Source organism: Salvelinus alpinus, chromosome 38 (assembly GCF_045679555.1).
Source record: "Salvelinus alpinus chromosome 38, SLU_Salpinus.1, whole genome shotgun sequence".
NCBI lineage: Eukaryota > Metazoa > Chordata > Actinopteri > Salmoniformes > Salmonidae > Salvelinus > Salvelinus alpinus.
Genome location: NC_092123.1, coordinates 3,120,655 through 3,143,439, shown reverse-complemented (window position 1 = coordinate 3,143,439; position 22,785 = coordinate 3,120,655). Strand labels below are relative to the sequence as shown.

The window sequence follows — 22,785 nt, the reverse complement described above, 5'->3', positions numbered from 1 at the left end:
ATGATCGATGAGTCTTAAGTGGAGAAAAGATTTCAAACTGAATGGTGGATTGACCTTTGCTTTTACAGGGATTTTTTTTTTTTTTTTACAGGGATACATAATAATGAATATATAGCTCCAACAAAGAACAGTAGAATAGCTTGGCTAGGACACATACCCTGTTATTGTGCATTCTGCAAATTGCTCACAAACTTCCACTGGTTGAACATGATGGTGTTGATAAGATGTTTCCCGCTTTGAAATTTCTTTTTGTAATGAATAGCGCTATATAAGTATAATATGTAAGAATAATGTATTATTATTATTATAGACAGCATTGATAGTCCGGTTTGATTCATTTTTTAATATCCCTTTGTCTTCCAGACATCATGAAAGCTCTGTTCAAAAGTCTCTATTTGAGTCTGGCATGCATTATCTCCACCGCTACGATAAAGAAGGCAACAAACTGTATGTATTTAATAATAATTAAACACTGGCAATCAAGAAGGTTCTGTTGTGAAAATGTTGTTTCTGAGACCTAATTTATGGCCACCCTCATCATTTTATCGCTTGTAAAAGCCTCATCCTCTTTGGGGTGCTGTGATAATTTTTCTATGCATCTCACTATTCAGATTGTAGTTTCCTGATTTAGGTGCACACACAATTCAAGTTAGGATTGAGATTGGCAATCTTTAATTTTTGTATGGTGGATTACAGTTTGTCTTTTTGAGCTATTTGGGTATCTGCCTTGAAGGCCACTGAGGTTTACACGTATGTTGTTTGCTCAGTCTGGTTCAGGGTTAAGTTGCACGGAGAAGAAAAGGTACGTGGCCTTCTGGTTGGAGAGCTACGCCCGGCGGGAACCAGGGATTCCCCTCACCGTGATCTTTGACATGTCCGAAGCGGGTCTAAACTGTGTTGTAAGATGTCTGCTCTCCTCTCATTCCCCTTTTGCATGACAAGCACAAACATGTAGTAGATGGCAATCTCTGAAGTACTAGATGCGGACTATTAAATGTATTATACCATTTTTCTCTCTAAAGTGGTTTCTTAGGAGCATAAGATGGTATAAACAGTAGCATTGTCTGGAGTACGTTGAGACAAAGTATTCTCCATTGCCCATTCTAGGTCATGTCTTAGCTTGGGGCTCAAAATATGTCAGGAGACATACAGTACAGCTGTGTGCTTTCAAAATAAGTTTCTCCTCACATGCCGGGTTGAAAGATGTATTGGTTTATTTGTTGAAAATATTTATTTGAACGATAGGAATTCTCTCTTCTCTTTTCTCTTGTAGGACATGGATTTGATCAAATATATAATCAATTGCTTCCAAGTGTATTACCCTAGATTGCTCTGTAAGAATCCCTTTCTTCTGGTGGGCTGCCAACACAGGAGGCTGCTGAGGGGAGGACGGCTCATAGTAATGGCTGGAATGGAGTTAATGGAATGGTACCAAACACATGGAAACCATGGGTTCGATACCATTCCATCTATTCCCTTCCAGCCATTACTATGAGCTTGTCCTCCCCAATTAAGCTGCTACCAGCCGCCTGTGGCTTCCATCTGGTGGTGCATTTGGTCCCATAGTGTAAAAGGACTCAGTGAACCCAATTGCATGCCTTTATTGCCTACAGAGGATGTAAAATGATTTGTGTTATGATTTATGTGTTCTATTTCATTTCAGCCAAAATGCTCATGTACGAGATGCCATGGATCATGAATGGTGAGTCACTTAAAGAACAAAATGCTATGCTTCCACTCAATGTCACTGTTGCAGTCAATACTACTAACTACACTCCCCCCATCTTCTATATATAGCGGCATTGAAAATAGTGAAGGACATGCTCAGTCAAGACGCCATCGACAAGCTGAAGTTTGTGTCCAAGAGTGACATCCAGATCTATGTTGATGAGGAGCACCTCGCGTTCTACATGGGAGGAACTGTGTGTAACTTACCACTCAATGGTCACAATGACCCCCATACATCCAAATATCTACTGAGAACATAAGCACATGCAGATGTTAAAACATCTGTGTATGCCCATTGGCTAACATGACAACATGCGTGCACGTTACTTTCAGTGCAGTGCATATGATGCACAAGACAGACACATGACTGACATACAAGAGTCATACATCCATGTTCTCATGTAAAGCTACTGTGTATGTGCACACACACGTACTTGCATGCATACAAACAACTCCATCTGCTGGTATCATGCATACAGTACATAAACCAATACTATTTTGTATACACACACACCGTGCCAGAATTCATCATCAGTACGTTATACTACATTGATAAATAATTGATGTAATACAAATGCATTGCATTTACTATGGAGTTCTTTTCTGATTTTCTCCCAGGACCCATTCAAATTCAGTTACCCACCGTTGCCTGATGACGTCTTCCAGAACCCCATATCAGAGACTGGACAAGAGGATGACACTGAGTCAAAGGATGATGACCTGGAGGCCAAGGACACCCTGGAGCCGAGCTCTCCTACACTCAGAACCAGAAATGTTGTCCTTCGTTCCCCTTACGACGCCACTTGGTTTTAATAATGAGCTTTGTTACACTTTCGAATCTCATAAGTGCGTTGAATGATATCAGTAACAGTAACATTAGTGTCCTTTATTTCTATTTGTCTGAGGCAGGTATACTTGGCAGAGGATGGGGACAATGATGGCTCCATCAGATGGAAAGGATCCCGTAGGCCAACCGTCACTTTCAAAGGCACCTTACTCTATATCAGGTTAACTTTGGATTCTGTGTATTTCCCCTGATACACACAGTATAGTGTAAGCACTTCCAAAATGTATTGAGTCACACAGTTTCCAACCACAGACCTCACACTACCTTTCAAGGTTATGAGGCCACTGTTTACACTGAGGCTGCTAGACGGAGATGATATGTGGCACTCTCACTCTCTCTTTCCAGTCCTGATGATGAGTTGTGCTTTGGGCACAGAGAGGGTGAGAAGAGATGTCTGAACATGCTTAATAATGTCACCAAAAACCAAGTGACCTTCAAGGTCAGTTCTCATGTTGCTCTTTTTAAGTGTGTGATTGCATCATTACAATGTACTCGTACGAGAGCACCGTTGTTTGTGGTTTGCCACAGGTGCGGACCACAGCCCCAGAGAAGTACAGGGTGAAGCCAAGCAGTAGCAGTTGTGGGGCGGGCGAGAGTATGGAAATCACTGTGTCCCTGCATGGAGGTACTACATATCGTAGCCCTAATTCTTCCATCTCCTCTGTCTCTATGTAATACAAACCCATCATTCAGGTTTTGAGAAGGTCAAGGACTAGCCCATGTGGAATTGTTGCTGTCCTCTGATTGTTTGTGGTCGAATTCCCTCCTCTCTGATTGGCCCTCAGGGTTCCTGTGTTCTCCTCAGGATCGCTTCTTAGTCATGGCTGCTGAGATGGAGCCAAGTAGCGGTGGGGGGAGCACAGAACTCGCCCATTTCTGGAAGGGCGTTCCAAAGGCTAAAATAATGGAGCACAGGTAGCATCATCCATTGTACACACACAGAACACAACTCAAACCAGTTTTTATGAGTACTGGTTTGTTGACTGTCACCAAAGGCAACAAGGCCTCGAGGACGCATGTGCAGGGACTGTTCACCAATGGTCTTCGACTTTCTTTACCTTCAGGCTGCGGTGTCGCATGCTGGAGGGCATCAAGTCAGCACTTAGCCCTTTGACTGACAGGTCTCACAAAATGGAGACCAATGGATACCAAGACAAGCACACCACGGTGAGTTGTGACCTCAGGCGACAGACACTGACACACACACACACAAACACACACACACACACACACACACACACACACACACACATCCTTATTATGCAAATATATCAGTAGGACAATTACATATTTACTATTATCTTTGCCTGCTGAAATGCTTTTCAATCTATCAAGTCCATTTGAAGTCAGTCTGTGGTCTGAAAAAGGTCCGATACTTCACCTGGGTCGTGTTCCATATGGAAGGGAAAACGTCTTTAAATGTTTTGCAACTGAAGACAAGGGCAGGTAGTCCCACCATGTTTCGGTCTGTTTTCTTCCATTTGGTGCCAAATTAATATGCCCCGGTTGCTGTTGGTGCCCTCTGTTCCACCCCCAGCTCTTTCAGTAGATGGCCAACAGCTCCAGGCTGGAACAGAAGATGGACCGCTGCCTGTGGTGGCAGAAGCTCTTGACTGTACTGGTGACTGCACTGACGGCCTTGCGTTTCTCCACGCTCTACATACAGTACACTGGGGAGTGGCCATTTTGAAACTTTCCTACAGTGGAGGAAGAAGACCAAAGGACCAGTTACAGTGGAGTCAGGATGAAAGTGGATTTCTGATTGGAGCAGAAATATGAGGAACTACTCGCAATCCACTCTATGACCTTTGGACACTGAATATAATTATATTTCCACACTATCAGGTTGGAATAATACTGTGAAATTATGAAAGTAATGATAATGCCCTTTTAGTGTAAGAGCTGTTTGAGTGGGTGATGGCTAGAAGGGATCTAGCTTTTGTCAAATTAATGTTAGACTTGACTTTTCGTAGCAGGTGAGGAGAATTAGGTTACGGTTGGAAACTTTTTACATTAAATTGACAAAAGCTGGAGCCCTTCTCGCCATGACCGTTTTGATGGTATGGAGTTTTAGTCTGCCTGGTGACCATGTTTTCAGTTAAAATCACAGTAAGGTACTTAATTGTTCCCCAGAAAATGATTTGATATTGAGATAAAAACAACTGCATTGGACCTTTTTAACCTATCTTCTGAATTATGTCTAACTTGAACTATTTACTAAGGGTTTATATGAATGGAAGACCAAGAATATAATTTTATAGCCAACATGTCATCTTGGTGTTTTCACAGTGTAATTTACGTTAGTTGTTACACTGTAACAGTCCTGTAGCATTTTCCCTCGATTCAGCTGAAGAAGCAGAACCAACCAAATACCTACATACACTCTATGAAATAAACACATTTATTGATTTGATTAAAAGATCATAACACTCACTCACTTCTCTCCCCATTGACACCAAAGCAAAATAATTGTGCTCTGATGCACATTCTGAGATATTTACGGAAGTAATCAAAGGGTTGTTTTTTAAACCACCTGTCTGTCACTATGCACCCCACATCCAACTCACTTCAAGGGATTGGGAGTGACACGTTCATACATTTTTCTGAACGAAATAGGCAACGTTGTTTTTAATTGGTCTACTCTACTGCACAGTGTGTGGTTGGCATCTTTTGGCGGAGGACCCCCGCCATGAGCAGATGGCGCCGGGGTGACCTTTCACCTCCGCTGATGTGACAGGCGTTCTGGAGGGAGGTGTAGATGGAGAGAGAAACAAACGTTCTCCTGCCAACACCTCCACTGATTAGCTGGGGACATGGCGGCTTGGTGATACACCTCAGACAAAGATAGACGATTTAATGGCTGACACGCATTCCGTGTGACAGATGTGATCACTAGGTGTTTTTTTCTCTCACTGGTAGTTTGCTTGTGTAATTATCTTGACTGTTATTATACTAATTGAGTGTGATTCACTATTTGACTCCCCCTTTGATGCTGAGGTACGGCCTTCCAAGAACAGATGTAGAGATCTACAGCAACTGGCACATTAGATAAAGTATGTGTGATTGTTAAGTGGTGATCGTATTGCCCCCATCTTCTATTTGTCATTGTTGACAATGGTTCTGTAGCTTAAACCAATTTATTATACTTCTATTGGACACTTTGGAGTCTAATGAGCTGTAATATCAGCTATTGGTTGGTCTTGGCTTGAAGCCAAAGAACATGTTCCACAACTGTTTTGTGATGTGTCCTCATTCTGTGTAGGCTATGTCTGCCTGCCACCCAAATGTTGGTTATACTAGAAATCCATAAAGAGAAGAGTATGTGAGCCATTGTGGGGGTGTAGTAAGAAGCTAATTACAATGTGTCAAAACCCCAGGGATGGAAATGGGGGGACCAACAGTTATATATTGTGTGAGACTGGAAGCAGAACAAAAACAACTTTTAGTCATTGCACGACAAACAAGCTACAGATCTCAGGGGAATATAATCGTATGATGTGACAATTATAGCAGGCTGCACTAGGATGCCCACATTGGTAGCTAGGGACAATGGCAATAATACATTCTCCCAAAGGTTGGATCAGGTTTGTTAGCCTAGTTTGTATCATACTAATATTTGGTGCTTTGAGCATCAATTTGGGTCTGTACTAAATGCACAAACTGCTTTACAAGCTGGTGCAGTTTAAGGGACACTGAGTCAGCTGCATTCAGCTCCCCCTTGCTTCTAGAAAGCGACCTACAGCAGAATGTAGCGGAGAGTGGAAGTGGTCATCAAGGCGCCGGAAGTACCCAATGTTCCGACGAATTTGTTTTGAATGAGGAATTCTGGCTGATTCATTGTAGCAAGCAAGACTTCAATAGTTATCACACGCGACTATTCTTTACAACATTTTTACAGATTGAATAGGTAAAATCGCACTCCCACAAATGTTTGTCACTACCATAGAAGAAAATAATCCACGCCGAAGAAGTTGCTATCTAGTTAGTTCGGGTTTTCGACTCTCGTGCAATGAAAGAGCTAACGTTAGCTAGCTAACTGTCGCTATGCTAACGTTACCGCTAGCAAGCGAGCTAAGGCAGTTTATCTGGTTAACGTTAGCAAACTTAGTCAAACATGTTGGTTAGTTGACAGGGACCACTCTTTATTAAGAATTTGTTATACCGCGTTTTAACATTTGTTTTATTTGTTCTGGTAGATAACATTACCTTGATTAGCCAACTACCTATAATATGTAACGTTAGCTAACGTTAACTGTCAACGTCGTTAGTTAGCGTAGTCACTTGACTGTCATTATCAAGAATTTGTGATGAGACAATTTAATGTATCTAGTTATATAATAGTCCGGAAAATAGCTAGATGGTACTGTCTGAAAGCAGACGTTCCAGATTAATCAGGAAAATCAGCTAGCTACCTGTGAAAAAGATGGGGTTGTCACAAAATCATATTGTCTGAGAGCTAACGTTAACTGGCAAACTATGCCATCATGTCATTCCATCCTGCTCTTTTTACTGCCTTTTGGTTAAATAGATTAACAACTGTTTTGTAGTTTACTATCTATATCTTGTTTAGAAAGTAATCGGGTTGAAGATGATAAATAGGGTTGACGTTCATTGCTGTTTATTTCCCTCAACAGAAATGGATAGGCTGCTGAGGCTTGGAGGAGGAATGCCCGGACTGGGTCAGGTGTGTTTTCAGCCATGATTTATCTGTCGCTATGGAATGCCTTTAGACCTTGTCTCATTAATTCAATAATGAATCAGAGCTCTAATATTGGGCTATAACTATCCTAGCTATATATCTACAACACCTATCTTATCCCTGATCACCAAACAGGGAGTGATTCTGACTTGAGATGGGTGGAATAGGCAGGCACAGCTCTGCTGTCTTAAATATTGTAAGTATTAGTCTGTTGCCCTATAGCCCACAAAATCAGGTTAAGAGTTAGTGTTATAAAAATGTCCTACTTATATATATTTTTATTTAACCCTTATTAGGCAAGTTAGTTGAGAACAAATTTTTATTTACAATGACTGCTTACCCAGGCCAAACCCGGGTGACGCTGGGCCAATTGTGCGCCGTCCTATGGGACTCCCAATCACTACCGGATGTGATAGTCTGGATTCGAACCAGGGAATGGTTGTAGTGATGGATCTTGCACTGAGATGCAGAGCCTTAGACCACTGCGCCACTCGGGAGCCAATTGCCTCACTCAATAACCTCTGCAAAGTTGAATAGTTTTCCTAGCTATAGCCTATTAGCTCTAAACATTATTTTTCATGTGAACTGGATAGTGAGAATAGATTAAGGCATTCTGTTCAATATGTATTAACAAATTCTAAGTAGCCTAATCGAAAGTAAAGAATTATGGTGTAGGCTGACTAACCACTGCAGTGTCTCCCTTGCGCTATTATCGAGCATGCTTTGTTGGAACATGTTTTTAGAGTAGTGTAGCCCTGCCCAATCAAAAGGGCCTGGGGCGCTCTTTGGTGAGAGAAATAAAAAGAGCCCACTTTGTTGTGTTCGTAGTGGCCAAGCCTTGCAAGGCGAGGCCAATGAGGAGCTTGCTCCCGACTGGCGTTGAATTTGCCAATTAACACCTCCAGTAAGTGGCTGCCTTGGCACCCTACAGAGGTGTTAAAAATAGGGGGGGGGTGTCTTCTTTTAACCTCTTCCTCTCTGACATGCAGGGTTTCAGATCACCGTTTAAATTACAATATTACTTTCAGGATATTGAACATAACTGAGTGTACAAAACATTAGGAACACCTGCTCTTTCCATGTCAGACTGACCAAGTGAAAGCTATGATCCCTAATTGATGTGACTTGCTAAATCCACTTCAATCAGTGTAGATGAAGGGGATGAGACGGGTTAAATAAGGATTTTTAAGCCTTGAGACATGGATTGTGGATGTGTGCCATTGAGGGTGAATGGGCAAGACAAAAGATTTAAGTGCTTTTGAATGGGGTATGGTAGTAGGTGCCAGATACACCGTTTTGAGTGTCAAGAACTGCAATGCTGCTGGGTTTTTCACTGGCTAGTGGCTAGGCTTACGTCAAATTGAAGGTGGTGTTTATTGTCAACAAAATATGTTACAGGTAGACAAAACGATATGACGTAGAAGCATAAAGTAAACAGCATAGTTGGTCAATTTCTGCAACAACTAAGAGCGTTGAAGCACGAGGCTCAACTTCCCCGTGGTCATGCACAGACACTGTGAAAGCGAAGTCTTGCATCTCGCTCATCTCAATATCTGCGGTGCCACTCGTGGCAACGTCATTTCGCTGAGTCTACCTTTAAACAATGATCATCAGTTTGTCAATAATAAAATACTAATATATCATAAACTGCAGTGAAGCTGTATTTTGTCATCCTAACCACCTCTGTGTGATAGTAAACTATAGCCTGAAAGCTGTTATTTTCCCCTCAGGGCCCACCTACAGACGCCCCCGCCGTAGACACTGCAGAGCAGGTGTACATCTCCTCACTGGCACTGCTCAAGGTAAGAAGGAAATCAACAGTAGTTGCCATTTATAATTTATACCAACTCGTTACGTGTGTCCATGGCAGTCGTCTACGTCGCACCATGTATTTCCATCTCCTTCAGATGCTGAAGCACGGGCGTGCCGGTGTGCCCATGGAGGTCATGGGTTTGATGCTGGGCGAGTTTGTGGACGACTACACTGTGCGAGTGATTGATGTGTTCGCCATGCCGCAGTCAGGAACTGTACGTTTTCCCAGCCATTTCCACTAACAGACCTCGCAGGACAATGTTGATGTAACTCTATAGTTATGCATGTGACGTTTTCTCCACCGGTGTTTGCGTAATAGCACTTCTCTCTCCAATAGGGTGTCAGTGTGGAGGCCGTGGACCCCGTCTTCCAAGCTAAAATGTTGGATATGCTTAAGCAGACTGGCAGGTAAATGCATACGGACTTATTAATACAAAACTGGTTAGTTAGTACGCCACTTGGTTTGGCATAGAATCTCCAGGACAAAGTCACACAGATGCTCTACACTCCAGGATACACTTAAAAACTGAAAAATGTCATTTGTAACAATAAAACAAAGAAATGTGTAAAATAGACACAAAGAAAGGCATCTGTGCAGTAATAGTGTTGAACTAAAATAATTGAGGTGGTTGTGCGGTGGCTCCTCCAACTAGACCAGAGATGGTGGTGGGCTGGTACCACAGTCACCCCGGATTTGGCTGCTGGCTGTCAGGCGTTGACATCAACACCCAGCAGAGTTTCGAGGCCCTGTCGGAGAGAGCCGTGGCCGTGGTGGTGGACCCCATCCAGAGCGTCAAAGGAAAGGTACGTCCAATAACCACAGGCATGCAAACTCGTCACATTTCAACGATATTCTACGTTTTGTAGGGGGGGGGGGGGCTGGGAAATTTGGGATGCAACCTGGCTGCAAAATAATGCTGTGATTATAGTTGATAAGAAGCATGTATGTTTCAATAGTGCAAATAACAACTTTGTGTGTGATAAATGTTAGCTAGCTGACGTTAGCTAGCTACATTAACATCTAAGTTGGCAAGCTAACATTACCACCCGCTTGCCTCGGCTAACTTCGCGTTGCTCGGGCTTACTTCACTTTACTGTCTGTGTGTAACAACCTACAGGAACACGTATATATATATATATATATATATATATATATATATATATATATATATATATATATATATATATATATATATATATATATATATATATATAAAATAAAATAAAGTGTTTCACCTTTATTTAACCAGGTAGGCCAGTTGAGAACAAGTTCTCATTTACAACTGCGACCTGGCCAAGATAAAGCAAAGCAGTGCGACACAAACAACAACAGTTACACATGGAATAAACAAACGTGCAGTCAATAACACAATAGAAAAGTCTATATACAGTGTGTGCAAATGAGGTAAGGTAATAAATAGGCCGTAGTGGCAATGTAATTACAATTCAGCAATTAAACACTGGAGTGATGAATGTGCAAGTAGAGATACTGGGGTGCAAAAAAAACAAAAACAATATGGGGATGAGGCAGTTGGATGGGCTATTTACAGATGGGTATGTACAAGTGCAATGATCTGTGAGCTGCTCTGACAGCTGATGTTTAAAGTTAGTGAGGGACATATGAGTCTCCAGCTTCAGTGATTTATTTTTTTTGCAATTCGTTCCAGTCATTGGCAGCAGAGAACTGGAAGGAAAGGTGGCAAAAAGATGAATTGGCTTTGGGGGTAACCAGTGAAATATACCTGCTGGAGCGCGTGCTACCGGTGGGTGCTGCTTTGGTGACTAGTGAGCTAAGGCGGGGCTTTACCTAGCAAAGACTTAAAGATGACCTGGAGCCAGTGGGTTTGGTGACGAATATGAAGCGAGGGCCAGGTCGCAGTTGTAGGTAGTATATAGGGCTTTGGTGGTGGGTAGTATAAACAGGTCACATTGGTGTGTAGTATATGGGGCTTTGGTGACAAAACGGATGGCACTGTGATAGACTACATCCAATTTGATGAGTAGAGTGTTGGAGGCTATTTTGTAAATGACATAGCTGAAGTCAAGGATCATTAGGATAGTCAGTTTGACCAGGGTATGTTTGGCAGCATGAGTGAAGGATCCTTTGTTGCGAAATAAGAAGCCGATTCAAGATTTAATTTTGGATTAGATGCTTAATGTAAGTCTGGAAGGAGAGTTTACAGTATAACCAGACCCCAAGGTATTTGTAGTTGTCCACATATTCTAAGTCAGAACCGTGCAGAGTAGTGATGCTGAACGGGCGGGCAGGTGTGGGCAGCGATCGGTTGAAGAGCATGCGTTTAGTTTTACTTGCATTCAAGAACAGTTGGAGGCCACAGAAGGAGAGTTGTATGGCATTGAAACTCATCTGGAGTTTAGTTAACACAGTGTCCAAAGAAGGGCCAGAAGTATACAGAATGGTGTTGTCTGCGTAGAGGTGGATCACAGAATCACCAGTAGCAAGAGAGACATCATTGATGTATACAGAGAAGAGAGTCGGCCCGAGGTTTGAACCCTGTGGCACCCCCATAGAGACTGACAGAGGTCCGGACAACAGGCCCTCCGATTTGACACACTGAACTCTGTCTGAGAAGTAGTTGGTGAGGCAGTCATTTGAGAAACCAAGGCTGTTGAGTCTGCCAATAAGAATGTGGTGATTGACAGTCGAATGCCTTGGCCAGGTCTTCTGAATACGGCTGCACAGTAATGTCTCTTATCGATGGTGGTTATGAAATCGTTTAGTACCTTGAGCGTGGCTGAGGTGCACCCATGACCAGCTCGGAAACCAGATTGCATAGCAGCAAAGGTATGGTGGGATTCGAAATGGTCGGTGATCTGTTTGTTTACTTGACTTTCTAAGACCTTAGAAAGGCAGGGTAGGATAGATATAGGTCTGTAACAGTTTGGGTCTAGAGTGTCTCCCCCTTTGAAGAGGGTGATGACCGCAGCAGCTTTCCAATCTTTGGGGATCTCAGATGACTCGAGAGGTTGAACAGGTTAGTAATAGGGGTTGCAACAATTGCGGCGGATAATTTTAGAGAGGGTCCAGATTGTCTAGCCCAGCTGATTTGTAGGGGTCCAGATTTTGCCGCTCTTTCAGAACATCAGCTATCTGGATTTGGGTGAAGGAGAAATGGGGGAGGCTTCGGCAAGTTGCTGTGGGGGGTGCAGAGCTGTTGACTGGGGTAGGGGTAGGCAGGTGGAAAGCATGGCCAGCCGTAGAAAAATGCTTATTGAAATTCTCAATTATTGTGGATTTATCGGTGGTGACAGTGTTTCCTAGTCTCAGTGCAGTGGGAAGCTGGGAGAAGGTGCTCTTATTCTCTATGGACTTTACAGTGTGGCAGAACTTTTTTGAGTTTGTGCTACAGGATGTACATTTCTGTTTGACAAAGCTAGCCTTCGCTTTCCTAACTGACTGTGTATATTGGTTCCAAACTTCCTGAAAAGTTGCATATCGCGGGGGCTATCCGCTACAAGACCATGGTGCTTGCCTACGGAGCTGTGAGGGGAACGGCACCTCCGTACCTTCAGGCTCTGATCAGGCCCTACACCCAAACAAGGGCACTGCGTTCATCCACCTCTGGCCTGCTCGCCTCCCTACCTCTGAGGAAGTACAGTTCCCGCTCAGCCCAGTCAAAACTGTTCGCTGCTCTGGCACCCCAATGGTGGAACAAACTCCCTCACGACGCCAGGTCAGCGGAGTCAATCACCACCTTCCGGAGACACCTGAAACCCCACCTCTTTAAGGAATACCTAGGATAGGATAAAGTAACCCCCCCCCCCCTTAAAAGAGTTAGATGCACTATTGTAAAGTGGTTGTTCCACTGGATATCATAAGGTGAATGCACCAATTTGTAAGTCGCTCTGGATAAGAGCGTCTGCTAAATGACTTAAATGTAAATGTAATATCGCGGGGGCTATTTGATGCTAATGCAGTCCGCCACAGGATGTTTTTGTGCTGGTCAAGGGCAGTCAGGTCTGGAGTGAACCAAGGCCTATATCTGTTCCTGGTTCTAAATTTTTTTGAATGGGGCATGCTTATTTAAGATGGTGAGGAAAGCACTTTTATAGAATAACCAGGCATCCTCTACTGACAATTAGGTCAATATCCTTCCAGGATACCTGGGCCAGGTCGATTAGAAAGGCCTGCTCGCTGAAGTGTTTTAGGGAGCGTTTGACCGCAGACCCATTACGGACGCAGGCAATGAGGCAGTGATCGCAGAAGACAGCATGAGGTGTATTTAGAGGGCAGGTTAGTCAGGATGATATCTATGAGGGTGCCCGTGTTTACAGATTTGGGGTTGTACCTGGTAGGTTCATTGATAATTTGTGTGAGATTGAGGGCATCTAGCTTAGATTGTAGGACGGCCAGGGTGTTAAGCATATCCCAGTTTAGGTCACCTAACCGTACGAGCTCTGAAGATAAATGGGGGGCAATCAATTCACATATGGTGTCCAGGGCACAGCTGGGTGCTGAAGGTGGTCTAGAACAAGCGGCAACGGTGAGAGACTTGTTTCTGGAAAGGTGGATTTTTAAAAGTAGAAGCTCGAATTGTTTGGGTACAGACCTGGATAGTAAGACAGAACTCTGCAGGCTATCTCTGCAGTAGATTGCAACACCGCCCCCTTTGGCAGTTCTATCTTGTCAGAGAATGTTATAGTTAGGGATGGAGATTTCAGGATTTTTGGTGGTCTTCCTAAGCCAGGATTCAGACACGGCTCTGACACCCGGGTTGGCAGATTGTGCTAAAGCAGTGAATACAACAAACTTAGGGAGGAGGCTTCTAATGTTAACAAGCATGATACCAAGGCTTTTATGGTTACGGAAGTCAACAAATGAGAGCGCCTGGGGAATGGGAGTGGAGCTAGGTGCTGCAGGGCCTGGGTTAACCTCTACATCACCAGAGGAACAGAGGAGGATAAGGGTACGGCTGAAGACTATAAGAACTGGTCGTCTAGTGCGTTCAGAACATAGAGTAAAAGGAGCAGGTTTCTGGGCGCGGAAGAATAGATTCAAGGCATAATGTACAGACAAGGGTATGGTAGGATGTGAATACAGTGGAGGTAAACCTAGGCATTGAGTGACGATGAGAGGTTTTGTCTCTGGAGACACCATTTAAACCAGGTGAGGTCACTGCATGTGTGGGAGGTGGAACAAGAGGGCTAGCTAAGGAATATTGAGCAGGGCTGGAGGCTCTACTGTGAAATAAGACAATCACTAACCAAAACAGCAATGGACAGTGCATATCGACATTAGGGAGAGGCATGCGTAGCTGAGTGATCATAGGGTCCAGTGAGTAGCGAGGCAGGCTGGAGATACAGCGTTGGAGGAAGCGAGGGAGTAGCTTGGATGCTTTATTACTAAACCCAGCATGGTAGCACAGGCAGGTAGCTGCACAACAGTGTATGTAGGGCGCGTGATGTGCCAATACTCTTAACAATGAATAATGGTGTATGTTTTCATATCGAAATGAATAACTGAGCACAGAATGCATCCTACAAATAGAATATCAGATGTCAGATGTCATATCAGAATGAGTGCTTCATCCAGTATCACTTGTGACTGTTGTGAGCAGCCAGCTCCATTCCTAACCAGCCGATAGCCTACTCAGCTGCTTCTCTCCCGCCATACTTTCTGCGCATCTCCATCAGTTTTAAAATGTAATTTAGCTGTGATAGAGAGCTGACAGTGATGGAGTTTGTTACATTTGCTTAGTTATTGAAGTGGCTCACGAAGTGGATAGTATCTTTTCATTTCACCTGTAAGAGCAAGCAGGCCAGTCTGACTAGGCTTTGCTGTCACGCAGCTTCTGAGTGCCACTGCCATAGTGGGGGAAAAAAGAGGACAGTGACAGTCCTACTTGCGCCTTTCATCACTGAAAACCGTGAGATTCTAGGCCAATCCACTCAAAAGTTATACCCCATATTGCCCAAAGATACTTTCTCCCATTTCTACCATGAATTAGCGCACATTTTATATAATTTTGTCTACAAGGGGTTGGTTAAAACAAGCATTGTGATTGGTTGGGACGCTTTCTAAGCAATACTAAAAAACGGTTTATCACGGGGAAGTCTGACAAGTTAAATTCTCAATAAGACAGTGGAGATCAAATTTCTATATTGATATAATGTGGCGCAGCGGTCTAAGGCACCGCATCGCTGTGATAGAGGCGTCACTACAGACCCAGGTTCGATCCTGGGGTGTATCACTTCTGGCCGTGATCGGGAGTCCCATAGGGCGGTGCACAATTGGCCCAGCATCGTTAGGGGAGGGTTTGGCCAGGGGGATTTACTTGGCTCCTCGCACTCTAGCGACCTTGAGGGCGGGCCGGCACCTGCAGACTGACCACGTCCTCAGTTGGATGGTGTTTCCTCTGACACATTGGTGTGGCTGGCTTCCGGGTTGAGCGGCGGGTGTTAAGAAGCTCGGTTTGGCGGGTCCTGTTTCTGAGGACGCATGACTCGACCTTTCGCCTCCCGAGCACGTTGGGAAGTTGCAGCGATGAGTCAAGATCGAAAAGAGGGGGTAAAAATATAATACCCAAAAAAAAACGAGGCGGACTGCAACGTTTGTACTAACCCCCGTTGTTGCAAACCAAATGTTAGGCTACAAGCAAAGGGAAATAATTTCAATAAGCCAGTTCATTACCTTGACTGTAGAAGGCATCTAGACATTATTTCTACCATTTGGTTTGCAACAACTGATGGAATGAACGGCCAGCCGGCTTGGCTAGCAACCATAGATGTGTCGGGACTAGGCCTATATTTTAGTTAGGGATGAAATAGTAGCCTATGAATTCATTTATAAAAGTTTAGTTTTTTTATTTAATTGGTAACCCGTTGTGCAGAGCAACTTTCAACATGACTGCTGATCTACGGTACTCTGCCTCGTACCTATAACCAAGGCACAGCGGTGCTAAAAAAGTAGTTCAACACACCCTCTCGTCTACGTACAATTTCTTTAACCATGACGCGGGCGGTTTTAAACTACTCACGGGCCCTAGTGTTTGGTTTGATAACGAACCAAAAACTAAACCTTGTTTAGTGATGTTACCTGGCTAGCTAGCAGGGTACCTTGGCTATGCACATTTGGATGGCACTGGAAACAGGGATAGATGGCCTACTCAAAGAGATGATTCAACAGTAGGATTCCCGATCAATGTAAATCAAATCTGAATCAAAAATCTGTCTTTTTCTGGTGTTCCTTAAATTGGAACTGACGGCGTTTTAGCAACATAAGTCTTATTAAAATCTGATCATATACACCCCCAGGAAGAATATAACACCATTGCTTTACATTTTCTGACAAGTGAGCGCTTAGATATGGTTGTTTTCATAAATTCATAGAATGTTTGCGAGTGAAGTATAGTCATGTATGGCATTTGTGAAAAGTGGGAAAGGGGCCGTGCGTTTGGATAATTATTAGACGCTGCAGTAAATACAATCAGAGTTACCGTAGGCCTATATGCAAATAAGCCATTTGCCACCCGTCATTCAATTTGAACTGGACTGTGTTTTACCAGGCAGTAGCAACAGCGTGACTTTATATCATTAGAACGCATTTGCCAAAAGCCATAAAATACACCTGAATGGATTTCTGTAAATACCACGGGAGTCCTCTTACATTTGGGAACTTCAGTCCTACTGATCAAACAACCATAAAAAGGTAGGCTCTCTCACTCCGTTGCCTATGCACATCAACAACAATAAGATCAACAACTAGCTAGCCAGAATGTGATGCGCTAAAATCTAACGAGGGAACATTAGAGAAACCCTCTCAAACTTTTTCAGCTAGTTGGCCGTCTCAATTGCACTGATAAATGATGGGGAATATTAGCCTGCTCATCCTTCTGCAGCTTGCCTGCCAATGCATGCTTGTTCCAACTCACGTTTTGACAACTGAATGGGAACTTGCCTGCCCGCCAATTTGATCAATGCCAAATGTATACAAACGGAACTAAGCGATATGCTAACTGTGGATGTTGTTCAAATTCAACATAGCTAGATAGCAAAGCGATTCACATTTCTTGCGGACTGCAGTAATGTCCACAGAGCTGTTGCCAGAGAATTGAATGGTCATTTCTCTACCATAAGCCGCCTCCAACGAATTTGGTAGTACGTCCAGTTGGCCTTACAACCGCAGACCACGTGTATGGCGTTGTGTGGGTGAGCGGTTTGCTGATCTCAACGTTGTGAACACAGTGCCACATTAGACCCTAATCTAGGGATTTCACATGACTGAGAATACAGATATGCATCTGGTCACAGATACCGTTAAAAAATAGTAAGGGTGTTGATCAGAAGACAGTCAGTATCTGGTGTGACCACCATTTGCTTCATGCAGCCCGACACATCTCCTTCGCGTAGAGTTGATCAGGCTGTTGATTGTGGCCTGTGGAATGTTGGCGGGAACTGGAACACGCCGTCGTACACGTCGATTCAGAGCGTCCTAAACATGCTCAATGGGTGACATGTCTGGTGAGTATGCAGACCATGGAAGAACTGGGACATTTTCAGCTTCCAGGAATTGTGTACAGATCCTTACAACATGGGGATGTGTATTATTATGCTGAAACGTGATGTGAGGGTGGCAGATGAGTGGCGCGACAGTGTAGTTTGATTATATTGACATTCCCAGCCTTAGTTACAGTCGTCAGTTTTTGTTAAAAATATTCAGTCACTGAATATAACTGGCCAGTTTTGATTTACAACCTGCTAGCAATATTTTTGGGGTGTTGATCAGAAGACAGTCAGTATCTAGCAATATTTCAGACTAGCAATATTTTTTGGACTACCAAGAAATGTATTGGGGAATTATATGAATCATCCATTGAACTGCATCCATCTATTCTGCCAATAATGCCTTACTGTACGACATGGAATTCTGAGTCAAATATAACCTATTTTTTTAAAGTCTTATAAAGCTGGTTTTTAAGCATAAACTGGGAGTTTTATATTTTTCATATTATGGTTGTCTGTTTGTTTCATATCTGCAAAGTAGTTCAAACGCTGTCAGTTTCACTTTAAATTCTGTTTGGTGCCTAACATTTGGTGTGTGTGTGTGAGAGAGAAGGTGTGAGTGTAGGCTATGTGTGTAAAGTTGTCTGAAGAGTAGGCTAAAGATGGTTTCATATAGGCCTAGTGTTTCTTCCCCTTACTGCCACAATGTAAATGCAGATAATTATGCAGTTGTATTCCTAACTACATTCCTCCTGCCCGATCACAGGTAGGCCTTTGGGTATGAGCAAATCAGCTATTTTCTGCAGTAGCCTTTTCTATTATACAGTCAAAAAGTGTGAAGCTAAATTCAATGTGATGTATTGAGTAGAGGTGTGACTTTCCGGTTTTTGTGCAGCACACGTATAGAAAATGGGAACAGGCGTTTACACAGATTTTTTGTTGTTGTTGCATGTTTCTTTTTGGGCCTTCATCAGTTTGCATCCATGAACCAGCCTGATTGTGATGGCACATACCAATGCTGTGAATGGACTGGTGATTTGATTATCTTTTTTATTCAGCAATGTTCTAATTGAATTTGTATGCAAATTGTGTGACAGGTTGACTTTCTCGTGGCTGCAAACTTCAATCCATCCAATCATAAAATCAAGTGATTGATTGATTGGGTGGAAACTCAAATCGTTAGAGATTTTAGCTAACAGCGTTCTGCCCGTGTAGGGTTGTTTACTCTTACATCTCCTGGGATTGAGATGTCTTCATCTAGAACTGATCATACACCCCCATCCCCACCACCCTCCTTTCCTTGTTATGTTTCTTTCTCTCTCTTCCACCCTCACGGGCCCCATATGGCACTTCCTCTATCTCCTCCTGCCTCTGTGCTCCGGGGAGCTGTCTATTATCACCTCCACGGAGCTGTCTGTGGGTGTGAGAGCCAATTCCATCTCAACGTGTGATCTCCGCTCAGAGGAGAGTGCACCACTAGAAATGAAAGTTAGCTCTCCAATGTTTTACATTAGAAATGGTTTCTAAGCACAGGCGATCTCATAAAAGATATTTCATTAGATTGCTATTAAGAGTAGTGTGTTGATGACCGAGGGGATGGTTTAAAACCTTTTTAGTCTTAATAATATTTTGCCACCCAAGCGTGAGAGAGAGAATATTAAAATATATACATTACATTTTTACAAACCTACAAATACCAGGGCACATTTGCTAATCCTCGTTTTGAAATATTTGTGTTTTTAGCAGGTTTCTCCCCTCTGCCTTAGAGGAAAGGGTGTCTCCCGGCCAAGTCTTGCTGGTGGAAGATGTAGCCTACTCTTGATATGCTCAGAACATGGCAGTGTCCTGCTTCCCTGTCACCTTCTCCGTCTCTCGTCACTCTGTCTGCCGCTCGGAATATCGTTGTACACAATACATTACGGTCCATTCAATGAGCAGCCTATAAAACCACATAGATTGAACATAACAATAATGCCAGTCGTTTCACGGTGATCGGGCACCTTTCCTTCGTGTGACCCACTTCCTCACAAGACACGATAACCTAGAGTTAATTTGGAGCGACGCGGGTATTAAAAGTCGAGTACTTAATCTTTGGCCGACGCAGCCAAGACCAAGTGAGAGAAAAGAGCTAAATGTGTTTTAATACACTAATTTCCTATGCTTTGTAGTAAAATGATTTCACAGTGATTTATGGACGCAGGTCTCAGGGTGACATCTAGTAAACAAGGCATGAATAAGTCAGGACTGCCATAAACCCATCATCCTCATCAATGTTTTAACATGAATGTAACCGTGAGCCACTCATCTGTCATGCTTTCACACATAACCGCAGTTGGCAGAGCCTCATAGCATGGTGGCATATCTTTGCCTTGCTATGACTATGCAATGTCTACTCACCTGAAAGGATGCAACTTAGGGCCTAGTAATAGGATGTGACTAGGGACATGAACTGCACTCAGGCATGGCCGTGGTTTCGGTGTGGTTTACACACATCTGGAGTGACAGCCTGGTTACAGCAGTTAGTGAACATCAGATCAGGGACGGTACCATCTCCCTCCGTCCCCAGTCATCTACTCTCCCTTTCACAGTATTCTCACACACTAACGTTACCCTCATGGCTTAGATCCAAAGCACAGTGTTGTACTTACTTGGCATTCTTTCAATTCTTTCGTTATATATTTTATTTTTCTGCTCAGGAATTGAATTGAAATCGACACGGACACCGTTCCTCTGCTCTCTGTGAGATAACATGTGGTTCCTTTTTGTTATTTCGGGCAGGTTGTTATCGATGCGTTCCGGCTGATCAATGCCAACATGATGGTTCTGGGACACGAGCCCAGGCAAACCACCTCCAACCTGGGGCATCTGAACAAGCCCTCCATCCAGGTAAGACCATGGCGCCATTGACCAGCACGCATCTGACCAGCTCTGTGTTTTTTAACATGCAAGTGAATGTAGAGTTTCTGTTCTTATTTCAATCATCTGTTGTCCTCCAAGGCTCTGATCCATGGATTGAACAGGCATTACTACTCCATCACCATCAACTACAGGAAAAATGAACTCGAGCAAAAGGTGTGAAAAGTTACTGAAAATCTACTATACTATGTCAAAATGACATCTTTTTTTAAGGGGAGTATAGAATATCAGAAAAAGACGAGGACTGTTGACTGTCGTAGTTGAATGAGTTAGTTATAATTACACCACTGCGTAACATTTCATAATATGCCTACTGTATGTACTCCTGCCTGAATGACAGGTGATGTCATCTTCTGTGCGACCGTTCAACATATGTACACGGTGCCTCTATCCTCTCTTGGTTGCCACATTAACATATGATCCTTGGGTGACTTTTGATCCTTGACCTCCCAGATGCTGTTGAACCTGCACAAGAAGAGCTGGATGGAGGGCCTGACCCTGCAGGACTACAGCGAGCATTGCAAGCTCAACGAGAACATCGTCAAGGAGATGCTGGAGCTGGCCAAGAACTACAACAAGGTGAGCAAGCAGGGATCAGAAGGGGAAAGTGGGAGGGCCTGGAAGTATTTTGAGACCAGTCTGCGTGGGCAAACTGCATGAGTTATCCCGGGTGGTGTTCATTAGTATTCAAATAGAATAAAATGGACTGAAACAGGGAGGGACTACCTGGACTTGTCCAATCAGAAACAATCATTTTCAAGATATAGGCATGGTGTATGGGGTGGTAGTGAGATACCTGATGGGTTGGACGATTCTATTCTCATCTCTCGTCTTGAAAAAACATAAACTAAAAACGCGGAAATCAATCAATGCACCATCATTAACACAAAGGAAAATGGAATGATTTATTATTTAAATATTGAAAGTGAGCGGTCTGGCCAGGTGTGATGCATCTGATGTTTGTATGATTGTATGTTCTGTGTTTCTTATAAGGTCAAATCAAATAAACCACACTTTTTCATATTCTGTTGCAAAATGTTTTTTACTTTACATAATGAACAAGACCCAGCTTTAAATGTTAAGGTCTGAGTGAGAATCAATGTCCCTGTGTTCTATCCCAGGCTGTCGAAGAAGAGGATAAGATGACCCCTGAGCAGCTGGCCATCAAGAACGTTGGAAAGCAGGTATCCGTCCTCGCTGTAACCTGAATGCAACATCTGTTTTGCGATCATCATAAATGCCCATTCCTTAACCTGTTAACTGCGTTCTTCTCGCAGGATCCCAAGAGGCACCTGGAGGAGCACGTCGACGTCCTGATGACGTCCAACATTGTTCAGTGCCTAGCCGCCATGTTGGATACTGTGGTCTTTCAGTGAAGCCTCCCCTCCCCCAGCATTTAACTGTTCATATTCTAACTCTTTGTTTTGTTTTATAAAAAATAAATGTGTATGAAAGGTAGACCGTGGACTTGTATCTATAATATACAGAACAGCAGCATGGGGGACGTGTTTTGGTTCGACTGGTTGGTCTCAGATGGGTCTGAGAGAAAGTTTTGGTCCATTTATACAGAATGGCTGCATCTGAAATGGCACACTAATCCTTATGTAGTTCCCTGGGTCCTGGTCAAATGTATTGTATGTGCAGTTGAAGTCAGAAGTTTACATACACTTAGGTTGGAGTCATTAAAACCTGTTTTTCAACCACTCCACAAATTTCTTGTTAACAAACTTTTTTTGGCAAGTCGGTCAGGACATCGGCTTTGTGTATGACGCAAGTAATTTTTCCAACAATTGTTTACAGATTATTTCACTTATCATTCACTGGTTCACAATTCCAGTGGGTCAGAAGTTTACATGCTCTAAGTTGACTGTGCCTTTAAACAGCTTGGAAAACTCTTTCTTTGCTTGACATCATGGGAAAATCAAAAGAAATCAGCCAAGACCTCAAAAAAATATTGTAGACCTCCGCAAGTCTGATTCATCCTTGGGAGCAATTTCCAAATGCCTGAAGGTACCACATTCATCTGTACAAACAATAGTATGCAAGTATAAACACCATGGGACCACGCAGCCGTCATACCGCTCAGGAAGGAGACGCGTTCTGTGTCCTAGAGATGAACGTACTTTGGAACTGAAAAAGTGTGCGAGCAACCAAATACTAATTGAGTGTATGTAAACTTCTGACCCACTGGGAATGTGATGAAAGAAATAAAAGATTAAATAAATAATTCTCTACTATTATTCTGACATTTCACATAAAAATAAAGTGGTGATCTTAACTGACCTAAGATGGAATTTTTAGTAGAATTAAGTGTCAGGAA

At 43.2% G+C, this 22,785-nt stretch overlaps 2 protein-coding genes across 3 annotated transcripts; both read left to right on the top strand.

Annotated features, from left to right (window-relative positions):
- Nucleotides 1–41: 41 nt before the first annotated feature.
- LOC139566523 (motile sperm domain-containing protein 2-like) lies at nucleotides 42–4,747 on the top strand. Of its 2 annotated transcripts, none has more exons than XM_071387829.1 (10): nucleotides 42–899; nucleotides 1,664–1,702; nucleotides 1,798–1,852; nucleotides 2,347–2,502; nucleotides 2,638–2,735; nucleotides 2,921–3,014; nucleotides 3,104–3,200; nucleotides 3,361–3,490; nucleotides 3,640–3,742; nucleotides 4,113–4,747. In XM_071387829.1, the coding sequence occupies exons 2-10, from the start codon at nucleotides 1,689–1,691 to the stop codon at nucleotides 4,122–4,124; spliced, it is 759 nt and encodes a 252-aa protein (XP_071243930.1). In that variant the 5' UTR covers nucleotides 42–899; nucleotides 1,664–1,688; the 3' UTR covers nucleotides 4,125–4,747. The 2 variants fall into 2 exon arrangements, with proteins under 2 accessions (XP_071243930.1, XP_071243929.1); XM_071387828.1 differs by having other exon boundaries at nucleotides 1,798–1,922.
- A 1,507-nt stretch (nucleotides 4,748–6,254) lies between these two features.
- On the top strand, nucleotides 6,255–21,923 carry LOC139566332 (26S proteasome non-ATPase regulatory subunit 14). The gene is made up of 11 exons (XM_071387449.1): nucleotides 6,255–6,482; nucleotides 7,210–7,259; nucleotides 9,005–9,076; nucleotides 9,182–9,301; nucleotides 9,424–9,494; nucleotides 9,740–9,890; nucleotides 20,328–20,435; nucleotides 20,547–20,621; nucleotides 20,919–21,044; nucleotides 21,587–21,649; nucleotides 21,743–21,923. The coding sequence occupies exons 2-11, from the start codon at nucleotides 7,212–7,214 to the stop codon at nucleotides 21,839–21,841; spliced, it is 933 nt and encodes a 310-aa protein (XP_071243550.1). The 5' UTR covers nucleotides 6,255–6,482; nucleotides 7,210–7,211; the 3' UTR covers nucleotides 21,842–21,923.
- Nucleotides 21,924–22,785: the final 862 nt, after the last annotated feature.

Excerpts from the sequence above, each read along its gene's own strand:
- LOC139566332 (XM_071387449.1), top strand. The coding sequence starts at position 7,212 with ATGGATAGGCTGCTGAGGCTTGGAGGAGGAATGCCCGGACTGGGTCAG. Across the intron at positions 9,077-9,181 it reads CCTCACTGGCACTGCTCAAG|ATGCTGAAGCACGGGCGTGC; the intron begins GTAAGAAGGAAA and ends CATCTCCTTCAG. Across the intron at positions 21,045-21,586 it reads TGGCCAAGAACTACAACAAG|GCTGTCGAAGAAGAGGATAA; the intron begins GTGAGCAAGCAG and ends GTTCTATCCCAG.
- LOC139566523 (XM_071387828.1), top strand. The coding sequence starts at position 1,669 with ATGCTCATGTACGAGATGCCATGGATCATGAATG. Across the intron at positions 1,923-2,346 it reads CGTTCTACATGGGAGGAACT|GACCCATTCAAATTCAGTTA; the intron begins GTGTGTAACTTA and ends ATTTTCTCCCAG. Across the intron at positions 3,015-3,103 it reads AAAACCAAGTGACCTTCAAG|GTGCGGACCACAGCCCCAGA; the intron begins GTCAGTTCTCAT and ends GGTTTGCCACAG.